The 26171-nt window shown below is 42.4% G+C and overlaps 2 protein-coding genes across 2 annotated transcripts; both read right to left on the minus strand.

Moving 5' to 3' along the window:
- Positions 1–1570: 1570 nt before the first annotated feature.
- psmc6 (proteasome 26S subunit, ATPase 6) lies at positions 1571–13252 on the minus strand. The gene is made up of 14 exons (XM_083643650.1): positions 13166–13252; positions 12621–12700; positions 11104–11143; positions 10963–11015; positions 10510–10577; positions 9331–9445; positions 8785–8872; positions 8032–8093; positions 7826–7949; positions 6318–6379; positions 5037–5157; positions 4716–4796; positions 3654–3725; positions 1571–3232 (listed from the first exon to the last, which is right to left on the minus strand). Exons 1-14 carry the CDS (start codon positions 13248–13250, stop codon positions 3114–3116), a joined length of 1170 nt encoding a protein of 389 aa, XP_083499776.1. The 5' UTR covers positions 13251–13252; the 3' UTR covers positions 1571–3113.
- Positions 13253–21057: 7805 nt separating this feature from the next.
- Positions 21058–24665, minus strand: ptger2b (prostaglandin E receptor 2b (subtype EP2); the record flags this gene model as incomplete). Its single annotated transcript, XM_083642954.1, has 2 exons — positions 21058–21318; positions 23934–24665. 2 exons carry the CDS (start codon positions 24663–24665, stop codon positions 21058–21060), a joined length of 993 nt encoding a protein of 330 aa, XP_083499080.1.
- Between the last annotated feature and the right edge of the window lie 1506 nt (positions 24666–26171).

A 26171-nucleotide genomic window follows, 5' to 3' on the forward strand; every position in this document is an offset into this window, starting at 1 on the left:
TTTGCATTAAACCCCTTTTTGCCTAAAAAACTAAAAAGTATTAGTTTGACACACAGGATGTTTTCTCCTCAGGATGGAAGCCTCTCGAACAGTATTTTGTGCATCATGGGACACTGAAACCCAGACTAATGAAATTATTTTAGGTGGACCAACACCTATTCAATGATATCTTATGTACAGTAGGCTACAGTATGAATGACGAATTAATTGACCAGGCAAGAATTTCATTGAACAATTCAATTAAAAGAATAATAAGGATTAGACCATTTTCTATGAATATGCTTCTATACCAAAGATAAAGGCAGAATAAAATAAACAGATGATTGTCCCTCACACTTCAAAGCTCACAAGTATTAGAACAGGGTTCCTACACATTCAATTTCAAGACCATCTTTGACATCTGAGTACACGAGGCGTCACTGTGTTGGAAAGTGGTGGGGACATTGTAAATGACCCCATTTACAATGTCCCCATTGTAAATGACAGCTATGGCCACACCCGTTTAGAGGTTTTGCCCCCAGAGATATGAGCAGGGGGTTATGAGAGAGGAAAAAACCACCGACTGCTGAACTTTTACCAACATTGAAAGAGGAAATTCATTTCATTGATTACATGATTATAAAACGACACAAAACTGTGGGCTTTGGGATCTGATTTAAAGGCGTAAAGAGTGAGACAGGTGTGATTTTGAGCCAAGTTCACGCCAAGCAACGGTTTATCTCACTGAGCTGGAGCCAGGGACTGCCCAGTCTCCTTCATCAGCTTATTTTCTACCAGTGTTCAAGCTACTGATGATAAAGAAGCATCACTGCTGGCATCTTGTAAGCAGGAGCTTATATCATGTGAACATTTCTGAAGCCAGAGTCTGATGCTGGGACTGAACCAACAACTTTCTGCACCACATCCATGTGTTTATCTGGGTGAGCTACAGCCCACTTATGGATGAAGAATCATGTTTTTTTAGGCTGAACGGTGACACGATATAACTCTTATGTATATTCTATGTGGGCTAAATGTTCAGTTTAAGTCAAAGCCACATGTGAGATGTACGACTGGGCGATATGGAAAATTTGCTTTTCATCGTCCATTTAGACATCAGAAATGTGTCATATTTAAAATATCTTTTTTTATCCCCCATTAGTGCTAATTCAATTTATTTATCCTGGTTGCTACTCCGCCCTCTGCCGATCTGGGGAGAGCCGAAACTGGCTCCATGCTTCCTCCGAGGTTTAGGTAAGTAAAACGGTTAGGTTTAGGCAACAAAGCAACTTGGTTGGTTATGGTTTGGGTCGGGATTCGAACCAGGTCTCCAACGGGTCCGCCACTCCCACCCCTTCTCCCTATAGTGCAACTTTGACCTACTTTAAACCTTATGTAAAGGCCACTGAGCGTCACTGCGAGACAACCTCCAGACGGTCCTTCACATCTGCAAAATTTCCAAGTGGAAAAAAATAAAATAAAATCCTAAATTCAATGCTTCTTAAAATAGGCTACCGTACTTTTAAGACCCCATAGGTACCCTGTAGAAAAACAGACTGATGAAGAGTGAGTTTTAAGTTATAAGGTTTTATTTCAGTATATGAAGTTATAATTTTATACAAGTGTTCTGGCGGATGCCAGAAATGGTATCCTAAACAGTTGAGGCAATTCAGACTAAGGGTGGTTTCACATTTCAGACCAGGGACCGGGTCCGAGCACACACAAACTGACCCCAGGTCCAATTCATTTGATTAGTGTGAACATTGCGTTCCGTGCCCGGACACGGAACTAAAGTGTGAAAATGCCCTAAGAAGTGGGAACAAGGGGCCTTATCTTCTCAAAAGCGGTAATTTAGCGTTTGCGCTCGTTTAACGCCGTGCGCAATGCAAATTTGGGGCGGGCACAAGCGCATGCCTGTTATAATTGTACTGGGCATAGGCATGCCACATGCCAAAGCAGGCGTTTCAGCGCTAAAATGTGGGGATAGATGGCATTATCCTATCGTCAGCAGCGCGCAATTACTTTGCGCTAAGAGCTTTGAAAAGCACCTCTTAGCTGCGCTCCAGGCGCTAAAACACTCGCTGCGCTTGATCGCACCATAATCTCCACGCTGTGCAGCGCAGAAACATCATTACGCACAGACGTGCCACCCCAGGACATCAAATTCTGCTGCTAAAATTGGGTACCCAGCAGATTATTCGGTGAGGCAATCAACTATAATTCACTGAGAAACTTTTATCACATCACAAGGAGGGGTTATGGTAAATGAATTTAGAAAACTTGTACATTGTAGCCTACTTGCAATAGGCTATTCACCTACTGCTATCCCATAACCCGGAGGGTCGTTGGCACCACAGCCGATCTGTCACAAGCTCTCTCCATCTCTTTGTCCTCGGCACGAGTGAGTCAACTCTATTACGCATGGAGAGAATCACAGCATATTGCATGCCTCGCGCAAACATCGATCGCGAGATGGGAATCTGATTGGTTTTGATTGACGTAATGCCCAGCATTGCCTGGCCACACATGTGAATAATTCTGGTAGATAAGACCGCCCAAATCCCGTTTGCTCAGGCATTTTGGGAGCGCAGATGATTTTGGCACGGCTCTAATTTGCGCCTGCGACACGTGCCGTGAACGTTTCCGCATCCCCGCCGAGAATTGCATCCCCAACTTATTTTAACTTAGAAATCAGGGAGGTCACGTCTACCCAGACAATTATATCATGTTTAAACAGTTACATTTCTGTATAAATCATTACAATATGCTCCCGTGAGGTGGGGATGCTGCCGGGCGGGGGTGCAAAACTCGGCATAACACCTGGACAAATGCGCAAGGCAGACCGGTATCTTCCCTGCCTTAAGGCACGCGCAAACAGGTGCGCAAGTATAAATAAGGGATATCGCCTGTACGAAGATAGGGCCCAGGGTTTTCTCTCATTCTGAATGTATTGCTCGAGGTCACTTTGTTGTCAACTGTAAAGAAATTGTACTATTTCTAAATGTAGCTTTCCACAAACATACAAAAACAAAGTAACAAATCGTCTTTTTCCCTCGCCTCTTTTTCTCCAAAACAACACAGCAAATGCATGAAAATCCTTCAGTTACAGAAAAGGACTTTGACACTGAAAGGCATTATATAGGCTTGTAGTCCAGCTTGGATTCCAGCTTCTTTGAGTCGGCGACCTTGCGCACTGCTTTCATGAAGTCCTCTTGAGTGACGTATTCACGGTCGGCACGGATGGCAAACAAACCTGGTGACGAATGAACAGTCGAGAATAGTGAGGCCATTTGGCTGTAGGTCTTCGCTGAACACAAACTTTGCTGTTTCATAAACTTTTGTTAACCACAGACCTTATTTCATGCATTTGAACCAAAATCCCCATATAAAAATCCCATTGCATTTTCCTCCTACGAACCAGCATGGCGGGTTTTCTGGGTAAGCCTACAAAAATACGTCATCCCTGCAGCACTCTATTGTTTCACCGGCAGAGGTAGCACGTGGGAGGATCACGCTATTCCCCCCAGTTCCTCCCCTCCCCCCGAACAGACACCCTGACCGACCAGAGGAGGCACTAGTGCAGCGACCAGGACATATACCCCTAATCCAGCTCTGTGCTGAGGGAACAAGACAGATCATGCAAGCGACTGACTGGTAAATGTCTTGAGTGTTACCTGCTTCTGTGCACACGTTTCTTAAATCGGCACCGTTGAAACCGTCTGACAGCTTCACGATGGCTTCGTAATCTGAAAACACAACCGAAGGAAATTACAATAAGCATTTAAAGTAGGGATGCACAATATATCGGCAATCATATCGGTATCGGCAGATGTTAGTCATTTTTTTACATATCGGCATCGGTCCAATGTTGCAATGTTAATATCGGTTATCGGTATCAGCCAAAATTTTCCCATTGAGAGGAAACATTGTGATAAATCTATGATTTATGGGCTTTTCCAAATGTTTTGGAAATAAAGAAATGCATAACTTTTTCAAATTCACAGTGTTTACATGCGTTTTTCAGTATGTACAAAATGTTATTATCATAGAAATGTGTTTTTATACAGATCATATCGACATCGGTAAATATCGGTTATCGGCCATACCAGCAATGTTAATATTGGTTATCGGTATCGGCCAAAATTTTCACATCGGTGCATCCCTAATTTAAAGTCAGGAACAGTTCAATGGGCTATTTCAATAACAACTGAAACCCAAAGAGAGGACTGGAGCACTCAAATCACTTTAAATAGATTTAATATGGTGCAATTCTGTCCTCTTCTGGGAGCACTGACCTCCCTGTGTGTGGAGGGCAAGAGATTCCTTCTATTGTTATTGTACCTTATTAAATCTATTTAAAGTGATTTGAGTGCTCCAGTCCTCTCTTTGGGTTCCGTCTTTATTCAAGTGGCCTATTGAACTGTTTCCAGTATTCTGTCCTCTTCTGAGAGCACCGACCTCCCTCTGTGTGGAGGGGTTGAAGCGCAAGAGATTCCTTCTAAGTATTTAAAGTCCCAATGAAATTAACTCCCATTACTTGTACTGGAAAAAAAAGTATCTGACATCATGCTATACCAGTAGGCATTCATATAAAGTTCTAGCAAATAAAGCCATCAGAGTTTTGAACAATCCTGCCCCATCACATTCAGTATAAGTGACATACAGGAGCATATCAGAGCAAGAAACGACATGGAAGAGGACATGGATTATGTCTTGAAGAGAGAAGCTCTGCTAACCTATTTCTCCATGCTTGGTGATGGGACTGGCGTGGATCTTCATGATGTCCAGACGGGCCTGTTCATTGGGCAGCTCAATATCTGCGGGAACAGCAGAAAACATTCACTACTTTACATGTCGTCATACATGATGTACAGAAGATGAGAACTTTTGAGTTCTAAGGGCGTGTCACTCTATAGCCGTTTTTTTTTGGGGGGGGGGGGGGATTCTTAAATATAAATCTCAGAACACATTATTTTTTTTGGGTCAAAGATATTTCTCATGTGACCTTAGTTGATCCTCGTTGCCCAGAAGTGTATTGCTGAGAAAGAGAAGCTTACGGATTTTGCGGTCCAGCCTGCCGGGACGCAGCAGTGCCGGGTCCAGAGTGTCGGGCCTGTTGGTAGCCATGATCATCTTGACTCTGTGCAGTGTGTCGAAGCCGTCCATCTGGTTCAGCAGCTGACAGGAGAGACAGAGATTAGCCCCCAGCAACATCCCACACATCAACAACTCAACTGTGCCATACCTCAACAAGTCAGTTTTTAATTCGATGTACTGGGGACACAGTTTAACTGTGCCATACCTCAACAAGTCAGTTTTCAATACGATGTACTGGGGTCACAGTTTAACTGCCATACCTCAACAAGTCAGTTTTCAATACGATGTACTGGGTTCACAGTTTAACTGTGCCATACCTCAACAAGTCAGTTTTCAATACGATGTACTGGGGTCAGTTTAACTGTGCCATACCTCAACAAGTCAGTTTTCAATACGATGTACCGGGGTCACAGTTTAACTGTGCCATACCTCAACAAGTCAGTTTTCAATACGATGTACTGGGTTCACAGTTTAACTGTGCCATACCTCAACAAGTCAGTTTTCAATACGATGTACTGGGGTCACAGTTTAACTGTGCCATACCTCAACAAGTCAGTTTTCAATAAGATGTACTGGGGTCACAGTTTAACTGTGCCATACCTCAACAAGTCAGTTTTCAATACGATGTACTGGGGTCACAGTTTAACTGTGCCATACCTCAACAAGTCAGTTTTCAATACGATGTACTGGGGTCAGTTTAACTGTGCCATACCTCCACAAGTCAGTTTTCAATACGATGTACTGGGGTAACAGTTTAACTGGGGTCACAGTTTAACTGTGCCATACCTCAACAAGTCAGTTTTCAATACGCTGTTAATACACAGTTTGGAATACATTTTCTTATTTAGCAGATTCATCTCCCTCCTTAAATGTATTTCAAAGAAAAATAAGAGGTGTTCATTTCTAACAGCTGCTAATGCTCCTTTATATATTTGCTTGCTTACCTAATATCCTGGAGATTTTGGATTTATTAATTTATGTTCTATCAGTATTTTGTCACTAATTTTCAGCAATTGTATTTTCATTATTGTAACTACTTAAAGGGATAGTACAGTTTTTTATGTGGGGTTGTATGAGGTACTTGCATACAGTCAGTGTACTATGTAGTGTAGAATGCAGCCGGCGCGGTCCCAGTTTGGAGAAATGGAGACCGGCCGGTTCAGACACTGAACTATCCCTTTAAAATGAACATTCAATGATAGTAACTCTAAGAGCGCAAGACACTAAACTGACTGAAATACCTCCATTAAAGTCCTCTGAATCTCTCTGTCAGCGGAGGTTCCCTCAGAGAAACGACGACCACCTAACAGGGAAGAAGAGACACAAATATTCAGGGTTCGTACAGCTTTTTAACAGTCAAATTCAAGCTTTCAGAGCACAGAGCAGATGGTTGCACTCATAACACAGAGTAGAGCAGAGCAGATTATGGTGTAAAAAAAATCAAGTGCTTTTTCAAGGAGTATATTCAAATTCAAGCATATTCCTAACGTTGAAAACATGACAGATAAAATCAAGCATTTTCCAAATTTTCAAGACTTTACAAACCCTGTATGATGCTTTCAGACTGACAGAATCAGGAGTCGAGGCGGGTCCTCCTAACTGAAGCCAGATCCATCATGGACTGAACTGATAAATGATCATAAACGGAGCTTTAAGCTACCGGTTCAGGCAGTCCAGAAAAAGTTCTCATTCATCATAATTGTAACAGAAACTCCACTTCCCCGATGATTACATTTTCTGCTCTTTCTCTTTCCATTATCCATTTGAATGCGTCTTGCATGTTTCTGCATATCGCTGTTGTCAAATAAAAGCCTTGCATCTCTAAATTATCAACTTTTCAGTAACTAAGAAAATCAGCCCTTTTTCTAGCTTGATGACTATGCTAGTTTATTATATCCAATTTGTTTTTTAAAGATTTCACAAATCCAAGGGTTGTAGAATTGTCTCTCAACCCATAGAGGCGCAATGCAATCTTTCATTTCACTTGAAAAATCACTAAAAGGACAGAGTTACACGGTTTTTGCTCGACTATCTGTATGAGACTTTGAGAAATCCACTAACTGGCTCAAAGCTACAATTGCAGGTCAAAACAAGGTGGTAGTTGTTACTGATTGGCCCAGATGGGGTTTGCATCAGTCATGGGGGACGACATGTTGATCTATTTAACTGTAAGATTTACGGTAGTCAAGTTGTATTCAGACACGACCGCACCGCGGATTTATGCCTCCGCCATTAGTTCATTCTTGAGTCCAAATCGCCATTCGAGGCAAATTGGAAGAAATTCCGTCAAGGCGCTCCTGAGATGTTGTGTTAGAGCTTGGATTGTGTGAGGTCACAGTGACCTTGAACTTTGACCTTTAACCATCAAAATCTAATCAGTTCATCCTTGAGTCCAAGTCGATGTTTGAGGCAAATTTGATGAAATTCCGTCAAGGCATTCCTGAGATATCGCGTTAACAAGCTTGAAAATGGCGTTCAAGAGGTCACAGTGACCTTGGCCTTTGACATTTGACCACCAAAATCTAAGCAGTTCATGCTTGAGTCCAAGTTGATGTTTGAGGCAACTTTGTTGAAATTCCGTCAAGGCGTTCCTCAGATATCGCGTTAACGAACATCGGACGGACGGACGTTGGACGGACAACCCGGATCCATAATGCCTCCGGCCTGGCTATCGCCGGCGGAGGCATAAAAACACAATCTCAGAGTGTGGTGCTGGGGAGGGGGGGATCTCATCCCAGGTGTCACTCACCGATGGCATCAATCTCGTCCATGAAGATGATGCAGGGCTGATGGTCTCTGGCGTAGTTGAACATCTCTCGGATCAACCTGGCGCTCTCACCGATGTACTTGTCCACAATGGAGCTGGACACCACCTGCAGCAGACAGGGCCAATGCATGAGCTTCTGCCTGTGCTGCTGTGTGTCCATAAAGCCAGGAGGTGGCGCTGATACTGACCTTGAGGAAGTTGCAATCCAGCTGGCTGGCCACCGCTCTGGCTAGAAGAGTCTTCCCAGTGCCTATTAGAATACAGTGGAATCCGCTTATAGTGATCACGGTTATAGTGATCAACCACTTATACTGATCAAAAAGCCTGGTCCCGAATCATTCCTATACACATGCTGTTTGAATAATGCGCTTATTAGTGATCAATACTCCGCTGGGCCTTGTCTGAGAACGATGGAAAAAATGTTTGAAACTACAGTGATTTTATTATTTTTTACTTACAAACTGACAAAAATGAGCCACCGAGATACAGCAGTGATATTTGGTGCATGTCTGTCTGCCTGTCAGTCTGTGGAGAGATGACGGCCGCTGTGTTTGAAACAGCTGGAGGCATAACTTACTGTACCGTATGTCTTTTTAAAGTCTATAAGCAGTAGGCTAAATAACGGAGCTGTCCGTTTCATTACTTTATACTGTATTCATGTAATAAATATACAAATGTCAATTGGATTGTAATCTACGTGAGAAATAAAGAAAAATAAAAAAATCTGACAGTGTTGGGTGTCACACGCCACCCATTAAAGCAGCAATAGGCAACTTTGCATAGCAGTGGCCCCAAATGGCAGATCTAACTGAATTTTGAGGAATTCCAATAGCCAGAAATCATGTAATGTCATATATCAGTAAAACTGCATATCACTCAGACATACTATGTTTCATGATGCATAGAAGCACATTAACTAGTGTTTGTGTGGACCAACTGACCTGGAGGGCCATAGAGCAGGCAGCCTTTGGGAGGGATGATGCCCACTCTCTCGAACAGCTCCGGGTTGGTGAGAGGAAGCTCAATCACCTACCACAAAACAAAGAGTCTGTGTTTACATTCATGTCATTCTGGTGGTCCCCATCAGCTGGAAAACTGTCCCACGAGTTAAAAATAAATAAATGCAAACACAATCCAAGTTCGTCTGGCCCCAAGCCCACCCCGTCCATTCAAACAATACTTAAAATTTTAAATTCTCAAAATGTACACGATATATAATCATATACGTAAAATATCTGATCCAGATCCATTGTTAAACTGCAACTACTGGAAATAATCCCAGTAACCTTAATCTACATTTGGGTGACATCCGATATAGGCAAAAGTGCAAGTACTACCGTTCTTTTCCCATCATGCCCTTCCAAAGCAGAACAAAGGTGCACTGTATATAACGAGCCTGACACATTTCACAGATGCATAATCCAAAAAAGATTGCACAAAATGTACAGCTTTAAAATCCCCCACTGTGAAGGGCTGTTTAACTGCACCTCTCTCAGCTCGCGGATCTGCTCAGACAAGCCCCCGATCTCAGAGTACGAGACGCTGCCAGGATCCTCATGGGACATGTTGTAGACCAGCGGGTCGACCTCTCTGGGCAGGTACCTGCGGAAGGAGAGGGAAAACGCATGCTGAGCACACGGCAATCACAGTACAGAACAGAAAAACACAACAGTATGGGCTTTTTGCAGGAACAGTTAGCATTAGCAGCATGTAATATTGTCAAATGGGCAGTGGTGGCCCAACGGTTAGAGAAGCGTGCCGGAAGGTTGTCGGTTCAATCCCTGGGACCGGCAGGTTAAATCTGGGTGGGGGAAGTGAAAAGCTTCGAGGTATAAATGCGTGTGTGAATGTGAACAGGGGGCTCCTGAAAAAGAGAGCATTGCTCTCAGTGAGACTCCCCTGGATAAATAAAGGTTTAAAAAAAATCAATTCTATGTGACGATTGAGCACTATATATTAGGGCTGTGCCGATTCACTTATCTCCCGATTCGATACTATCACGATACTTTGGTGCCGATTCGATATATATTGCGATTCACGATTATTGCGATTCTACGATTATTGCGATTCGATATTACGATTTATTGCGATTTTTGTTTATTTTTTTCTTTTATTTTTTCAGTTTGTTTGCTTTTTTACACTAGATTAGAACATGGGAAAAGTTGAATCATACACTAGAGACTGTATATTATATATCATGAGTAGGGCTGGGCGATATAGTTAAAAACAGGGGCGGACTGGGATCATAATTCAGGCCGGGCATTAGATACCAAGCAGGCCAGGCCGATATGGGCCAACGCGCGTGAAATTTGGGCCGTTTGAAGCCAGATTTGGGTCCAATTTTACAATGAGATGCACCCACTTTAACCCTGAAGTGTAATTATTACTTCAGACTAACTAATAAAGTAATAAAACCACTAGTAAACCAGTAGGCGGCGCCTGGCCTGCTGTTCAGTGAGTGGCCTGACTGCAAGCACCCAAAAAAAAAAAAAAAAAAAAAATTTTTTTTTTTTTTTTTTTTTAATTTGCGATTATCGATTCTGGAATAAAAGATCGATCCAAAAAATCGTGACATTAAAAATCGCGATACTTAGGTGAATCGATTTTTTCCCCCACCCCTACTATATATATATATATATATATATATATAATCTGATTATTATTACCTCATTATAGTGAGGGTAGTCATGTCCAAAGCGACTCTGGTGCCTGGCTTGAGTTGTGACTTGTCCAGCTGTGGAGAGACAGATTAGATAGAATATCCTAAAGACGAGGTCAACATTCACTATGATTGCATTGTGAGGGCAATTTGAGCATTTTTTGCAACTCAATTGCTTTAGCTAAGAGAGCGCAGAATTCACCCATGTGCCATAAAGTCTCTTTATAATTTGAGTGTTCTCTGATCTGAGATCAGAATGACAGCAAGTCACCCTGATCTCTATGCAAAGTCTTTAGTTCACATATCAAAGGATTTCAAAGGATCTCTCGGCTCTTTTAGACAGCTTTCCAATCACATGGTCATTTGAGTGATTTAGCCTGTGCTCTTCACTCCATTAGTGAATCAGGGCCTGTAAATAATACAGTAAATGTTGTTTTCCATGTATTTTTTTGGTACCTACCTGCCTGCGGCATCCAACCACATAGCGAGGGCCATTGGTTGCCTTGACAATGACTGAAGAAGAAGAAACATAACATAAGCATCAGATGACAGCTAAATATATTTAGTACGTAAAAGTAAAATTTCTCACAAAATAACTCACATTTTTCCTCGGTCAGCTGTTTGAGCACCTCACCAACAATCTGCAAGGGACAAGCCACAGAAAAGGTTAATACTGTAATGACAAGTAATCATAATGCACACAGCCTTCACTCCTGGTTCCGCAGTCAGGGTTCCCACACCTTCAAATTCAGGGACTATTCAAGTACTTTCAAGGCCCGATTCCCCAAATTCAAGGACCCAACACAGCATAGTTTTGAGACATGGATCAAGGTTAATTACTGTTACAACACTGATCATTTTATGATGAGAACTAGCATAAGCTCACAGACAATAAGAGAGAGGTAGGTTTGAATGTGTGAAGACTTCTCAACTGAGCTGTGTTGCAGTTGCAAATAACAGGAACGCTTGTTAGAAAATTGACAGTGGTAACGTGACGCTGCTACTGTACTCCGATATTCTCGTACAGCAGTCAGCGTCACACAGCGTTAAAAAAGCTCTCCTATCCGTATCCGACCTCCGATTGCAGATCCGAAGATATGATAGTCCCCCTACTGAAGCCAGTAATTTGACCAGCGCTGTTAAAATGATACTGCTGCTGAAACAACCATTTAGAAGCAGTCTTTCCACAGCCTGTGCTGAATTTACAGCAGGGTGTGTTTGATCTCACTATCATGATCAACGCAAATCCAGCGCACCTGGGAAGCAAAACATGTCATGAAATACTCAAACTCCCAAGGTTCCTGTCGGCACTAGGAAGCTTCTCCGGTCCTCAATGGCACTAGTGTTTTGTGAAGTAGGAGTGTGCACTTTTCATGCTCTTCTGAGAAATCTGACGTTTAAGTTTATTTGTCGTTTGAATGTATCTCATAATTTGATTATCATGCTGCTGACTCAACCCAGTTTCAGTAGTGTGAAATACCAATCGTGCATTTGGAAACACTGGTATAGTGCCTTACTGTAGTGTTCTGATTGTCTTATTTTTTGTGTTTTAAATGTAGTGTTTGTTTTGCTTGTGTGTCTTCTTATTGGACCTTATGTGTCTGTCAATAAAGAGTTGATGATGATGATGACTAGGAAGCTTCTCCGGTAATACGGCACAGGCTGTGGAAAGGCTGCTTTTAAACGGTTGTTTCACGCAGCAGTATCATTTTAACAGCTCCGGTCAAATTACTGGCTTCAGTAGGGGGACTATCATATCTTCGGATCTGCAATCGGATGTCGGATACGGGTAGGGGAGCTTTTTGAACAGCGTTTCCCGAATCGAACGCTGTGTGACGCTGACTGCTGTACGAGAATATCAGAGTACAGTAGCAGGGTCACGTTATGGGGCTAATTTTCCCAGTACTTTTAAGTTACTGTTACATGATCATTCCAGAGAGCCACTCTTCCACCTCTTACTCACGGCTGTTTGAAATGTTTACAATCTATAAAACTAAGTTTAACTCTACTGTTGGGACTACTTTCAGTCGCTCTGGTGAAGAGCACAATCTAAACGAGTGAGTGAGCGAGCAATATTTCTCTCAGGCATATTTTTGACATAACGCTAGACATCCTTACCTGACCGACACTTTGTAGAGCCTTGAGGTCATTTTCTGACTTCTCGTACTGCTTCGTCTGTTCTCGAAGCTGCTCTCTCACTGGAAAAGAAACGGAAAATAAGCTCAAAGTGACGAGTTTTAGATGCTGAACACAAACACACACTACAAGTAGCTAAGCTAAGGTTAGCTAGCTAAAGTTAGCAATGGTTCACACTGTCAAAGCAGCACGCCAGCTAATGTTAACGTTAACCAACGCTACAACAAAACTAGTTAACGTTAATGGACACTGTAACGACTAAATGAGACTGCGAGGATGATTACATTGTACTTTGCTGACTATTTGACAACTCACAAAGAAACTATCTTCTATCTGTCAAGCTTTTAGAGCACTAAGCCAGTGTTGCTGAGCCAGTGTCATTCATTTCTACGGTGATGCTCACTGCATGACAAAGCACTAGATAGCCGGACAGCTAGCTCACGTTTGCTATCCTATTGTTTGTGTGAGAAATAAACAAATTGAGATATTTTGTCATAAAATCAGCGTGGAAATTAAGCATATCTTACGCTCTTTTAATCGCCCGTCAATTTCTTTATGTTCGATCAGTTTTTTCCTATAATCCTGGAGTCCCTTGTCCCTGGTGTCCGCCATGATGCCGCACTGACTGATGGGAAATAGCGGCACCGCGTCACCATCGCGTCACACACAGGCACACGTGTTTTGCTTCATTATGAATAATAATTCATATTGTGAAATTACTACGGACCGATGATAATAACAGCATATTATTTCACAGTCCCCATTCCCTTCTTTCATTCTGTCAATTGTTGTTGGTATCTCCCGTTTCGTTTGTAACCGTCTTCTGCCAGACGAGGGCGCTGAAGCTCCACTGACTGCATTCACTAGCAGTGTGATTATCAGGTGAGCATTCTGTGATTTCCAGTGATGAGTGTTGGGCAAGTTACTTTCAAAATGTAATATACTACATATTACTAGCTACTTTCATTTGAAAGTAATAAGTTACTTTACAATATTACTTTCTGTGTAGAGTAACTCGTTACTTATTACACTACTTTTGCATTACTTTGACCAAAACAACAGCAGCAGCAGAATGACATCGCGGCCCCGGAACCACCCCGAAAAATAATTTAAACCGCCTTGAAGTCAGTGTAAACAATCCAAAATTCTAAATGTTATTATTTCCCTTTGTTATTGTCATCTATAGTGCTTATTTGCATAAAAACACAGTTTGATTAGGAAATGATTCTATCTTTTTTAAATATGTGCTTTGATTTAATAAAATGTAACTCAATTTGTAACTTGAGTTACTTGACAAAGTAACTGGTATAATATTACTGAAATCCTATAAGTAATACGTTATATTACTGAGTTACTGCTAAAAGTAATATATTACATGTAATATGTTACTTTTGTAATGAGTTACCCCCAACACTGGGGATGAATAATATTGATGATATATTTTCTTTGATACAACTTACTGTAGCCTAATGACTATGAGCATTTGCATCAGTATAAAAGTTCTGCAGCTTTGCAAGTGCCCTCAGCTATAGGGCCCTTTCCCGAGAGACACTGAGGAGGGCGTCATCATTCAGAAACCATGGGGGAAAGCAACCCCCCCCCCCCCAATCCTGGCGTTCTCCTATGTCACGTGTTGCAACACTCCAACTTACTTCCTTGACAGCTAGATCCACATTTTTCTTCTCGCCAATTCACAATGGCTTCCTTGTTTCGCTTGGGAGTAGGCCTACAAAAAAACTTTATTTGGCAAATTTTTTTTAATACATTTGTTGTCTGTGCAGCTTAACACACAACAGCTTTTAGCTATGTTTAATTCAAGGAAAATGACACTCGCTGGTGTATGGAAGTGAATGGAGAGCTTTCCCCATGATGGGCATGGCCTATTATTCATGCATTGTCTCTATGGTGCGTTTTAGAGCGCCGCAATGTGAATTGACCCTCTCTTGCACCGAGATGACGCATGTAGTAGAACTAGAATTGCTATGTGTGCGTGACCGTGATTCATGCTCATGCATGTCAATGAACACGTCAAGTTCGCACGGGGCCTCGCATCCCCCCTGCTATGGCCCTGGGTCCTCGACCGAAACGTGTCATGTATTAAATTCTTGTGTGTGACTGTGATGTGGGAGTCTACGGATTTTAAGGTTGGTTAAATGCCATCTCTCTCAGTCCAAATTGGTAAAAGGAAGATAATGGACTTTGGGGGCTTTTTACCACCCACACATCACCATTCAGTCCAAGCAAAATGGATGGCTCATTTCCAAATAGGAGGACTACACTTTGGACGACTTCCACTGCTGTTCTGGTGGAAAGTGATGCGTAAACGGAGGCCAGGCCAGCCACTCTGAATCACTGCGTCATGTAAACACTTGTCTGAGCAGATGCTGCTGTGTGTATCTGGCAGGGATGGGAAGTAACTAAATACTTTGTTGCTGTACTTAAGTAGGATTTTCAGGTATCTGTAGCCTACTTTACTGAGTGGCAACTTTTTACTTTTACTCCCTACATTTTAACACAAATATCTGTACTTTCTACTTGGACTTGTGACCAAAGACTTGATACTTGACTTGGACATGCAAAAACTACTTGTGAGCATCTCTGCATTGTGTGCAGTTTTTTGTGGGGGGAAAAAGTAGTCTTTATTATAGTAGCCTGTAGTATTTTACCTTTACTTGAGTAAACAAGTTGAATGCAGTACTTCTACTTTTACCAATCTTTTTTTTTTTACACAAATAACCGTACTTCTACTTAAGTAAAGAATGTGTAGGGAACTACTTTCCCATCTCTGATCTGGGGTTAGATCAGGGCCAATCAGGCCTTGCTGTCATCACAGTCACTGACAGAGTCTGGGAACAGACCTGATAGCAGGACAGAGGCCGTGCCGGATGTCCATCTGCTTGTATTGCTTCACCATCAATGACCTCATTTCACTTCTCTTTGTCATAACATTTCTGATATCAGTCAATCAGGAAATGCTAAATGTATGTATGAAAGGAGAGTGAGTGACAGTCATGTAAATAACACTATTATTCTCATGACTTGCTTTGCCAGCAGTGGAAGGCTGTGTTTTCACTGGGCGGCTCCCCGTGGGAATGTGTGGCCTTCTATCAAAAATGTCCCGGATAAAATAAAGGTTTTAAAGGGCTATAAAGGACTGTTTTGTTGAGAGGGCAATATAACTCTGACACCAGGCAAGGCAACTAAAACTTGGTCAAGGTTAGAATTAGGGTTTGGGTCGGTGTTAAAAAAATGATTAAAACAGGGTTAAAAACGGGACATGTCGGGACTCGAACTGGCTCCTTTGATCGCGACAAGGAAGTTGTGAGACCCATCCGGTCTCCCTTACTTCTTAGCGCCCTATGTCAATACTGTATAAGACTTGCGGCTCCTTCTGGCGGTCGCGGCCAAAGATTATATGGCGTATCCGCTAGGGTTCAGCTGCAACCTAGGGCACAGGTGCCACCTCTGGCACACGAAGGGTTAACCAGTGGCACGGCCGTGCGTACAGTAGCAATAAGTATGCAATTGCCATTTTTTTGTAGAAATGTAGAAATGCCCACCGCCAAATGATCTATTTCACAGCCATTTGCTTTGCCCGTGGGCCTGTTATTTAGAATATTTATGCCAGGGACCCACGCTAGTCTGCCTCTGATTGGTTAGCCTCCTTGCCTTCCATACTGTACATTCCCACAGCAGCAGAGAGCAGAAAGACAAGCACAAGCACATTTGAAAATAGTAGCACTTCATATCAAAAAGGTTGTCGACCCCTGGCATAGCGTATTCCTGGCATAGCCTATTCACTGCACATCATTTGAAAGTGTACATTTGTGTTATTTGAACGACTGATGATAGAGAACGGGAAGCAGTGAGAAGGAGAGACAGAGACAGGAAGGAATCCTCCCCATTGCCTGTCTTCCTGTGTGCCCTCTGTCCCACTCCTGTCATATAGCAGACTCTATTATAGCAGCGGTGTTGACATCACTGGGGCAAGGGGGACCGCTAACGAGCATGAGAAGTTCCCATGCGCTGCTGATGGGGATGAGCAAGAGCAGCTGTTGTGAATGCAATCAATCAATTTACAATGGGCTTTTCTCACAGCAGCCATTTTGTGTCTAAAGGCAGGGTAAACACAGGTGCAACCCAAAACATGAATGAGGGGCCCCGGCACTGGAACACCTAATGGATTGGGAGTTGGAAACCCTCATTGAAACCCTTTGGTTGCACCTGTGGTTATGTGCCTTTTAGACGTGAAATGGCTGCTGTGAAAAAGGACCATTGTGTGACTCGTACAAATAGGCTTCCACTGAAACTCAACGCAATAGGCAATAGGGAATGTCCCTTTATTTGGATATGCCTGATGTTGAATCATGTGAATGCTACAATTCTCCAGCTGCTTCCATTGTTTTACCTGTCCTCTGGGTTCTTGACAGAGAAAGGACCTCCAAACAATGGCTTTTGGCCTCCCAGGGGGCGCTGGTACAGTAGAGTTCACAGTTAAACCAAACATGTCACTACCCGACAGCTTAAAGGGATAGTTTGGACATGAAAATACATCATTTACAGCTTTTAGCTGAAATCTTCAGGTGAATGTCAAGTCAACTTGGCATCTCAGGGCTTGTGGAGCCTTGGATTATGCCAGGTGAGCAGTATATGGAAGCATGTTATGTATTTTTTATGTTGTTTTTTTACATTCTTGCTCATGGTCCCCTTCACACTTAGCAGACAGCACTATTTGCCTCCATGGAGGCAGCTACGGGCAGGATTTAGGTGTGACAACAGTGAGGAGCGAGCCCGTGATAGACAGATGGTTCATCCAATCACCTGCCAGGTATTTTTTGGAACTTAAATACATTTTTCACATTTGTCCCCGATAATCCTCCTCCGTACAGAGTATTTATTAAAAAAAGTAAACATATCATTATCAGACACTATATATTTCAGAATAGAGAGTAGAGTAGACAAAGCACATGAACAATTGGCAAGCATTTGAACGTGTTTAGAAAACATTTGAATGTGTTTATAAAGCATTTGAACATGTGTTTATATACACAGTAACACATTGTTCACGTCATTCTGTAGTTCACGTTAATAATAAAAGTGAAATGTGTAAGGACCTCTGCAGCATCACGTCTCACTTTCCCAGACGTTAGCATGAATCAGATCCCAACACAGAACATGTGCTAAACTTGGATGCCATGATGCTAGTCAGTGGCGTGCCTGACCAAGTTGGTGCCCTAGGCAAGATTTTTGCTGGTCCTCCCCCCTCCCCCCTCCCCCAAAGAAAATAGTACTTTTAGGTAGGGGGTGCTGTAAGGAAGGGTCTCTCGGTGCTGCCCGCGAGGGCGTTTTTTTGGGGGACTTTCATCCATATTTAGAAGAATATTTCATTTTAAATTAACATTAGGATTATACTGTTGTGATGTCATTATTCAGTATCTTCTCCTTTTCTCACTCACTTTCATGTAAGCACCTGCTCTCCCTTTAGTCGTTTTACACTACAACAGACAGAAACACAGGCATAAACACTGAACTTATTATTATTATTATTATTATGGAAAACCAGATTATGATGAAAATCAAACACTTTTGAAGAGTATGAAATAAGGTGAAATAAGATTAGTATGAAATAAGATTAGAGCTGGGAAGCACAAACTGTTTTTTAATGCATCTTGTTGGTGGTAAGACAGCCAAATCCAACAATTTCGAAAATCCATTTCTTGCCACCAGGGGGTGCTGCAGCACCCTCAGCACCCACCTTCCAGCTCCCTTCCCCCACTCTGGGAAAAAGCTCCGAGCAGGTAGAAGGGGGCACGGCCGCGCAGTGGGTGGGGTGGTATGGATTAGGGACCATGGTGAAAGTGCTGCAGCCCGGGCAGCCAGAAAGCCAGAATTAGAAAAATGATTTCACTATTATTTAAAGACTTAAGACGTTGTTCTTGTTATTTTTGTCTACTATTGTAAAATAATAGTAGGCCTATTATCATGAAAAAGTATTTGTAAAAAAAAAAAAAAAAAAAAAAAAAAAATACCCTCTCTTGGGCCCCTAACGGCTCAAGCGCCCTTAGCATTTGCCTAGTTCGCCTAATGGACGGCACGCCACTGATGCTAGTGGTTAATTATGTGTGTCCAAGGCCACAGGAAGTGGCAGAGGGCTTACAGTAGGGCTATATTATCACTATGTTGTCAGTAAACTGTCATATCCTGTTATTGCTTTCACTGTTTGAGGTAAATAAAACCAAAGATTATGGCAAAAGGTCATATCATCATATTTTTAACTTTTTTTTATGGACGAGTCAGTATTTGTCTGGCACAGTGTGTGAGAGGTTATGGTGTGCCAAAGTTCTGCTTATGACCTTATTCCTTTTCCCCGTTTCTGTTGAACAGCATATTTTTCTGGCGTGTAAAGTATTCTAAATTTGGGACAGTTGAAAAGACAGTAGTAGATAGATAGTAGGCTATAGTTTTTCAAGAGTAGAAGAGATTAACAAAACAAAAATGTTTGAAAACAAAGAGTTTGTCAGATTTAATACTGGGTCCACCAAAATTATTACAACATTAGTCAGTAGTATGCATGCATATAAATTACACAAATAAATATAAATCATATATCCATGTATATACATTGTCAATGTCTATCATATATATATATATATATATATATATATATATATATATATATGCACTGCAAAAATTAAAGAGTGCAATGTGAAGAAGGGTGCAAGTCACCTACAGACACACCAAGGCTTAATTTATTTTGCATAAACCTGCTGAGCAATTTTATAATCACAGTGTAAATTGTTATGGATAACCAACGTTGTTTAACGTCTACTGTACGTCTCCATCTTCTTCTCTGGTCCATATGTTTTATATTTAAATATGTAGCCTACTGCAGGCTATGTAGTATTACATGTTTAAAAATATGTAATTAAAACTGCTTGGCATTTACACACATCATTCAGTGTCACTTGACTAAAACCCTTTTAACATCAGCTAACGTCATTTCCAGCACTACAGAGACAAGCCGATCTCACTCACAACTCTTCAAGGTTACCCCTTTTTTGTCATTGTTCAATGTGCAGGGTAGAGTCCAATAAGATTCTATAGAACTCCCACAATGTCTGAAATCACAAGACCCTGACCATGACCTAGTAGTGTGACATTGAAATGAAACGGAGGCCGGTAAGGGTGTTGTGGTCGGCGTGGCGGATGGGCGTATACATTTGCCTTCGACGACCCGGGTTCGATTCCCTCTCAGCGTGTTCAAAGTACATTTCAACCATAAGCCACATTCAAGTTTGAACAAAGGTTTTTCTTATTTAACCATGACCAAAGCAGAGAAACCCTAACCCTAACAAAGTTGTTTTAGTTGCCTACCATAACGTAACACAAGTTGTTTTATTTGCCAACATTTTTATAACCTTATAACCTTAACCCAACCTTACGCCAAATTTAAAATGTTTAAGCACGGCTAAAGTATGCACAGGACATGTGCACCTATGTGCAGTGAATATGCCACTGTCTCTGACCTGTCTTATCACTATACTGCCTTATTGCTTGTTGTGTCCCTTGTTGTTTTTGCACTCATATGCCCTACATTTGTACTATGTTGTAAACGGAGTCCACAGCACAAGAATTTCACACGTGATACTTGTACCATGGAGTGACAATAAAAATCTTGAATCTTGAATCTTGAATCTTAACCAAATGTGTTTTAATTGCCTACATTGAACCACTAAAACACTTTTTGGATGTACAGTAATTCAATTTGTGGCGGAGGAACATTTGGCATACGCTCTCGTTGCATCTATTTCAAACGTGGTAAAGCAGGGAAGTAAAGCAGGTGCAACCAATAACATTAACGAGGGCCATATGGCACTGGAACACCTAAATGGAATGGAACCACCATTAATGATACATAAAGTAACAGGTGAATGTAATAAAGTAACAGTCATCTTGTCAGGAAAGTAACAGGTGAATGTAATAAAGTAACAGTTAATCAAACAATAGTGTATCCAGCTAAAGCACCATTGGTAGGGAATGCATGTGACATCATGGGGGCACTATGAATTCTCTACTTCTTGTTGATGCGCAGGTTAGCGCATGCAGTGTATATCCTATACAGATACTGTAGTGCGATCATATCTGCTATGTCGATCTGCAGGATGATCGCAACATAGTGCAGAATGACACAGCAGATAAAGGTCCCCACTATCTGGGGTTAAACTTGTCACTTTCTGCTGAAATTGATTTTCTGCAAAGAGGCGGTGTCTCTGTCCCCTCCACCACATGTCCTGTCTGTTGCCTCGCCTCAGACAGACGTCACGAGATGAGCTGTAGTAGCTGTCCTCACCACACCTCGTTATCAGATCCAAACCGCTCTGATGACTCAGAGGACTGATATTATTATCACATCATCCACTCATCCCTTCACTGTCATCCCCGAACATCTCCCCAGTTCTGAAGGCCCGCCTGCGAGGGGTCTGGACTGAGCAGCGAGAGTCTTCTTCTCCCTTTGTGTCCTGCACAGCTTCCTCCAGATGATCCTCAGGACAGACGGGCTGAGGATGATGAAGACCCAGGGGTCGATGATGGAGTTGAATGCCATTATGCGGAGAGCGTTGAGGTCGTACATGTGCCGCTCGTTCTCTGGGCTGCCTGTGAAGTTGATGTACACCCGCAACTGAAGGGGCAGATATCCACAGAGAGAGAAGACAGACAAAAAATAATATATCAACAAAACTGTCTATACGCTCTGAGGATCATAGCCTACAGAGGTGTGACCAAGTCTCCTTTGCTCAATTCCCAAGTCAGTCTCAAGTCTTCAGGCACAAGTCTTCAAGTGGGGGGGGGGGGGGGGGGGGGGGGGGGGGCTAGCCTAGCCTAGATCTCAAGTCAAGACTTTAGAACCCTTTTCAAGTCATCAAAGTACAGGTCAAACTCGAGTCCCAAGTCACCAGAACCTAACTCAAATTGTGACTGGAGTCTGACTCAAGTCCAAGTCATGTGTGGTTAGCTGTGCTCTGACAATAATAGAGGTTTTTGCAGGATTGGCTGGACGCAAATAATGTCTGAGTCTGAAGCCAGCTAGACCCAAAAAAGCGTGTTAAAAGTTGTTGTGATGCGGCTGGCGGTCGGTTCAATAACGTTATCAAGTCACAATCTCATGGTCTGATAAGGCGAATTTGTTTCCAAAGGTTACTGTGACACAGACACTTGTCAACTCAACTTTTCAGACCGATGTGGCAACTTTATTTTTGTGTGTAGTATGGTATCTGCTAGCGGTAATTCTCAACTTTGTTTCATATTAAGGATAGTCCATATTAGAGCGACAGACCTCCATTTGAAGAGATTTTTTGTCTCTCACTCTGATCCAAATGTATATTTTTATTGTTGGATATGATTTTGTCCAGAATTCCATGACTATCTGTACTGTAGGCAAAGAGATAACACTGAACTACTGTTGTTGAACTACTTCTTATCAATGAAATAATGCTGAAGTTGAACAAGTCCTCAACTTTCTGGGGTCCCCCTGGATGTATATGATGTAGTAGTTGCTGCTTCTGATGCTGGTACATTTGTGTGCTTCCCTCATACTCCAAAGTTGCTCAACTCTCTTGCTCAACTGAGTGGTTGTGGTGATGATCGCAGCACAGCGCTTCCCATGCACTTGACTACACAGCTGCTCACTAGCTAATGGTTTGAGCAGAAGTGGAACAGAGGTGAAACTTTCCAAAGACGAATATTTACAGAAGTGAAACAGGCAATGGAGGAGTTCATCTGTCCCTGCTCACTCTTTTGTACGCGACACTGGATTATATGTGTTATACTTTGATAGATGTTTTAGCAGCGGTGAAATGATCAGTTCCCGGGCCAAAACAGCTGTTGAGACGGCCAAGTCGCACCTTTACAAATAGCCTACAATATGATGTTGTTCACAGCCACTGTTACCAAGAGCTGTTGAACACCAGCATGGCTGCCAGAGGACACGTTAAGTCACCTGGCAGAAACATAAGGAGGAGGAGCCTACATGGTCTTTGGCAGGCGGGGCCACAGGTCTAGACATGGTTCCAGGGGGTCCCCAGCCAATTGATGAATTATTTCATTACAAGAAGCAAACACAATTAGAGGATGTAGAAGAGTGACTGTTTTGTTTTCACTGTTACCTCTCTACCTAGACAGTCAAGGGATTTGGGACCAAATCATAGCTCACAAATCTCATCAATCAAATGGGGGTCTGTGGCAGGGGCGTCATGCAAGCCAACAATCTGAGGGGGCGAACTCTGGCGCCGCCCAAAGGGCGGCAAAAAATTTGGGGGGTTGGAAGCCAGATTTAGAGGAATATCTCATTTTAAATTAACAGACTGAGCAGGTGTAACCATAAGGCTATTTTCCAAACTGCTCAGCCTCCTGGAAAGATCCATAATCACCAGACTAAGTACATTGCCACTGCCCAGGCTCAATGGACTTGACAAAAAAGGGAGACCACATGTTTCAAAGCAATGTAACACAATGTTTATTTTGGCTGGTATTGCCTTTTCAGAAGGTAGAAATCTTTCCTCTAGAGCAGGGGTTCCCAACCTTTTTTGTGCCAAGGACTGGTAGATACATGGGAAAAAAAGTTGCGGACCGGTTGTCAATTCTAATGGTTTTAGTTATATATATTTACTCACCAGCTGGCGACAAAGGGTAAATAACAGCCTTTTGTGTTGTACTGTATGTAGCCTATACAGTATTTATGTTTTTGTTTTAACTACAAACATACATAAACGTAAACTTGAAACTATGTTTCAACTACCATACACAGCCTATAATATTATAGCCTATGTTTATTTATAAAATCAAAAAGTTACAATGGGCATGACGCTTCTGGTCTGTGGCCCTAATGTGAATGAAATTAGGGGTCCTTGAAACAGTTTGAGTGGGTTCCAGGGGGACCCCAGCAAAAGGGGGAATCATTTATTTTTGACTAATTCCATCCATAAGTAACACGATTATATAGTGTATGACTATTTTGGTCATGGGTTTCATAAACAATTAAACATCTATAAAAGCAAATATCTTATCAGATGGGAGACCATGGGACACAATCTTATATAGTTACAGTATATAGCCTATAGGCTATAGCCTCAGTATGTGTGGAACTTTGCCACCAATATGATCCATCATCCATATGTAACTTGGTGCCATCTAGAACTTTTGTAGGCTACTGGTTCTAAATTCAGTAGCAACAGGTTCTGATTTTTTTTAAGTGTTTGACTTTAGGCCAAATATTTCAACAGAAAAACGTGCTCTTACCACTAAGGGCGAGGAGCAGACGATGAAAGCCACCGTGATGAAGACCAGCAGCAGAAGATGCTCCACTTCCTGCGTCATGGACAGAGATCCGCGGTGAGTCCCTGCGTGACCTCTCACTGAGCTGCGGCGCAGTTTGCGTCTCCTGTGCATCCTGACCAGGCAGTAAATCACACACACGTTACACAGCACGGTGCCCAGGATCATAACGAGCAGGAGAGATGCGTAAAGTCCAGCGTAAACTTTGTGCCTTTCTTGCTTTGGGCTCATGTCCAGGAAGCACCAGGTCCCCGGGCAGTACTGCACATAGGCGCCGAAACCAGTGAAAGGAGCAAGGCAGAACAGGGCGCAGGACAGGTGGATGAGCGCAACAGCGATGTATCCGCAGCGTTTGCTCAGGTGTCTCGCGTAAAAGTAGGGCTGACCTATGGAGAGGTACCGCTCCAGCGCCATGGCGCACAGCACGGCCAGCGTGGAGAGGCTGAGGAAGGTCATGACGCACGCAAAGTAGGAGCACATCTCCCCGCGGCCGCTCATCCCCACCAGAGTCCTGTTGCTGGCGTAAGAAGTCAACACGACCGGCGTGACAGCCACTGTGCCCAGCAGGTCCGTGATGAGCAGCGCGGACACGAGCACCTGGAACAGGCACGCGCTTCTCCTCCTGCGACGCACCTCCAGCAGCGCCAGCGCGATGATGTTGCCCGCGACACCGGCCGCGAACATGACGGCAGACATGACGGGTTGCCCGGACTGAACAAATTGTCTTTCATGGCAGTCTGTGTGATCTGAGCTGTTGTGTGCCATGAGAACTTTGACTCGAGGATACACGCACTGGGAGCTTGGCCGACAGTGTGTGCGTAAAAACGCACATGTTGAAAACCACAGAGTTTGTGCCCCCGCCCACCCACCCCATTCATTTAATCGATTCTGAGGAAGCTAGCGCACACCACATTGAGTTTAGTTCACACCCGATTTGTAGAAGTTGAGTCACCAATGTCGGAAGGACTGCATGTGTGCGTAAGCTAATTGCGCAAAACTCAAGACGCTTTCGATTTCCTGAGCCGCGCAAATACATCTCCATATGATGTCCTCTGCGGCGAAAGAAGACATGAAAAGAAACACTGAAATAATGTAACGACGAAAATGCAACGTGGTATGGACATTAATGTCATATTCAATGTTAGCACATTAACTCCCCCCACTCCAATAGCCTACAGGAATTTTCGACGAGGCTTTAGTAGGTTAATATCATGAAATCATATGGGGAATACAAAGATAGCTCTTGAGTGGAGAAGAACATAGGGACGGGGGGACGACACGATTTTCAGATTCTATCCTGGAGTTAAGATTAATGTTTTTGCAGTGAGTTGAGAGCGACTCCAAGTGGAGGAATTTGTTAAATAAAACTAGGCAACGTGCGTCCTACATGACCAGGTCCTATCCCAGCTGCACAAGGCGCATGGGAATATGTTTTTTTACTGACAATAACGTAGTTTTTGGGGACGTCCACGAAAACTTACAGTTTTTGTCAGTAAGTGTGGGTCTCTTGTTTTCCCCAAGGAGTGAAGGTTGATGAGCTGTCTGAGGTACTGAAAACGTCTGTTCAGACGTCATAGAATTTATAGTACCACTAATAGCCTAGCAGGTCTCCAGGTACCCCCAACTGTTTCAATAGGAAACATATCATTCTAAGATCCATGTAATATTAATTATTTATTAATTAGCCTAAATTGTGTTTTCTGAATTTGTATGGAATAATTGGAATAATTGAAGTTGAAACTGATAGAAATCAAACTCATGATGCTCTTATATCTCTTGCTCTTTATCATAAAGCCATAATTGCATTGAAAAGTCATAGATATTTTCGTTTTCTTTAGGATAATAAATTGATACTGGACTCTTGATTTGTTCTGACTTGACTTATAATAAAACTGCACCAAACAGTAGAAATACTATTCCATATCTGAGCTCCTGATGAATTCACGAGCTTGTCTTGATGTAAATGTCCTTTCTATGCAGATTAAAGTGAGTTTTTCCCCCACCTCTCAATTAAATATGTTTTCTTTTCTTTTTTTTCTTTTTTTCAATATTTTCTTTTCAAATTTTCAGAACAATGCACAGATAAGACAAACGAACACGCTCAGACTCAGGAAAAGAAAAGAAAACATACATATATATTTACATTCAATATTACAACATGATTACCAGCCGCACAAGGTGCCTATGTGCTTGTAAGAAATA

Source organism: Poromitra crassiceps (genome assembly GCF_964638095.1).
Source record: "Poromitra crassiceps genome assembly, chromosome: 9".
Classification (NCBI taxonomy): domain Eukaryota; kingdom Metazoa; phylum Chordata; class Actinopteri; order Beryciformes; family Melamphaidae; genus Poromitra; species Poromitra crassiceps.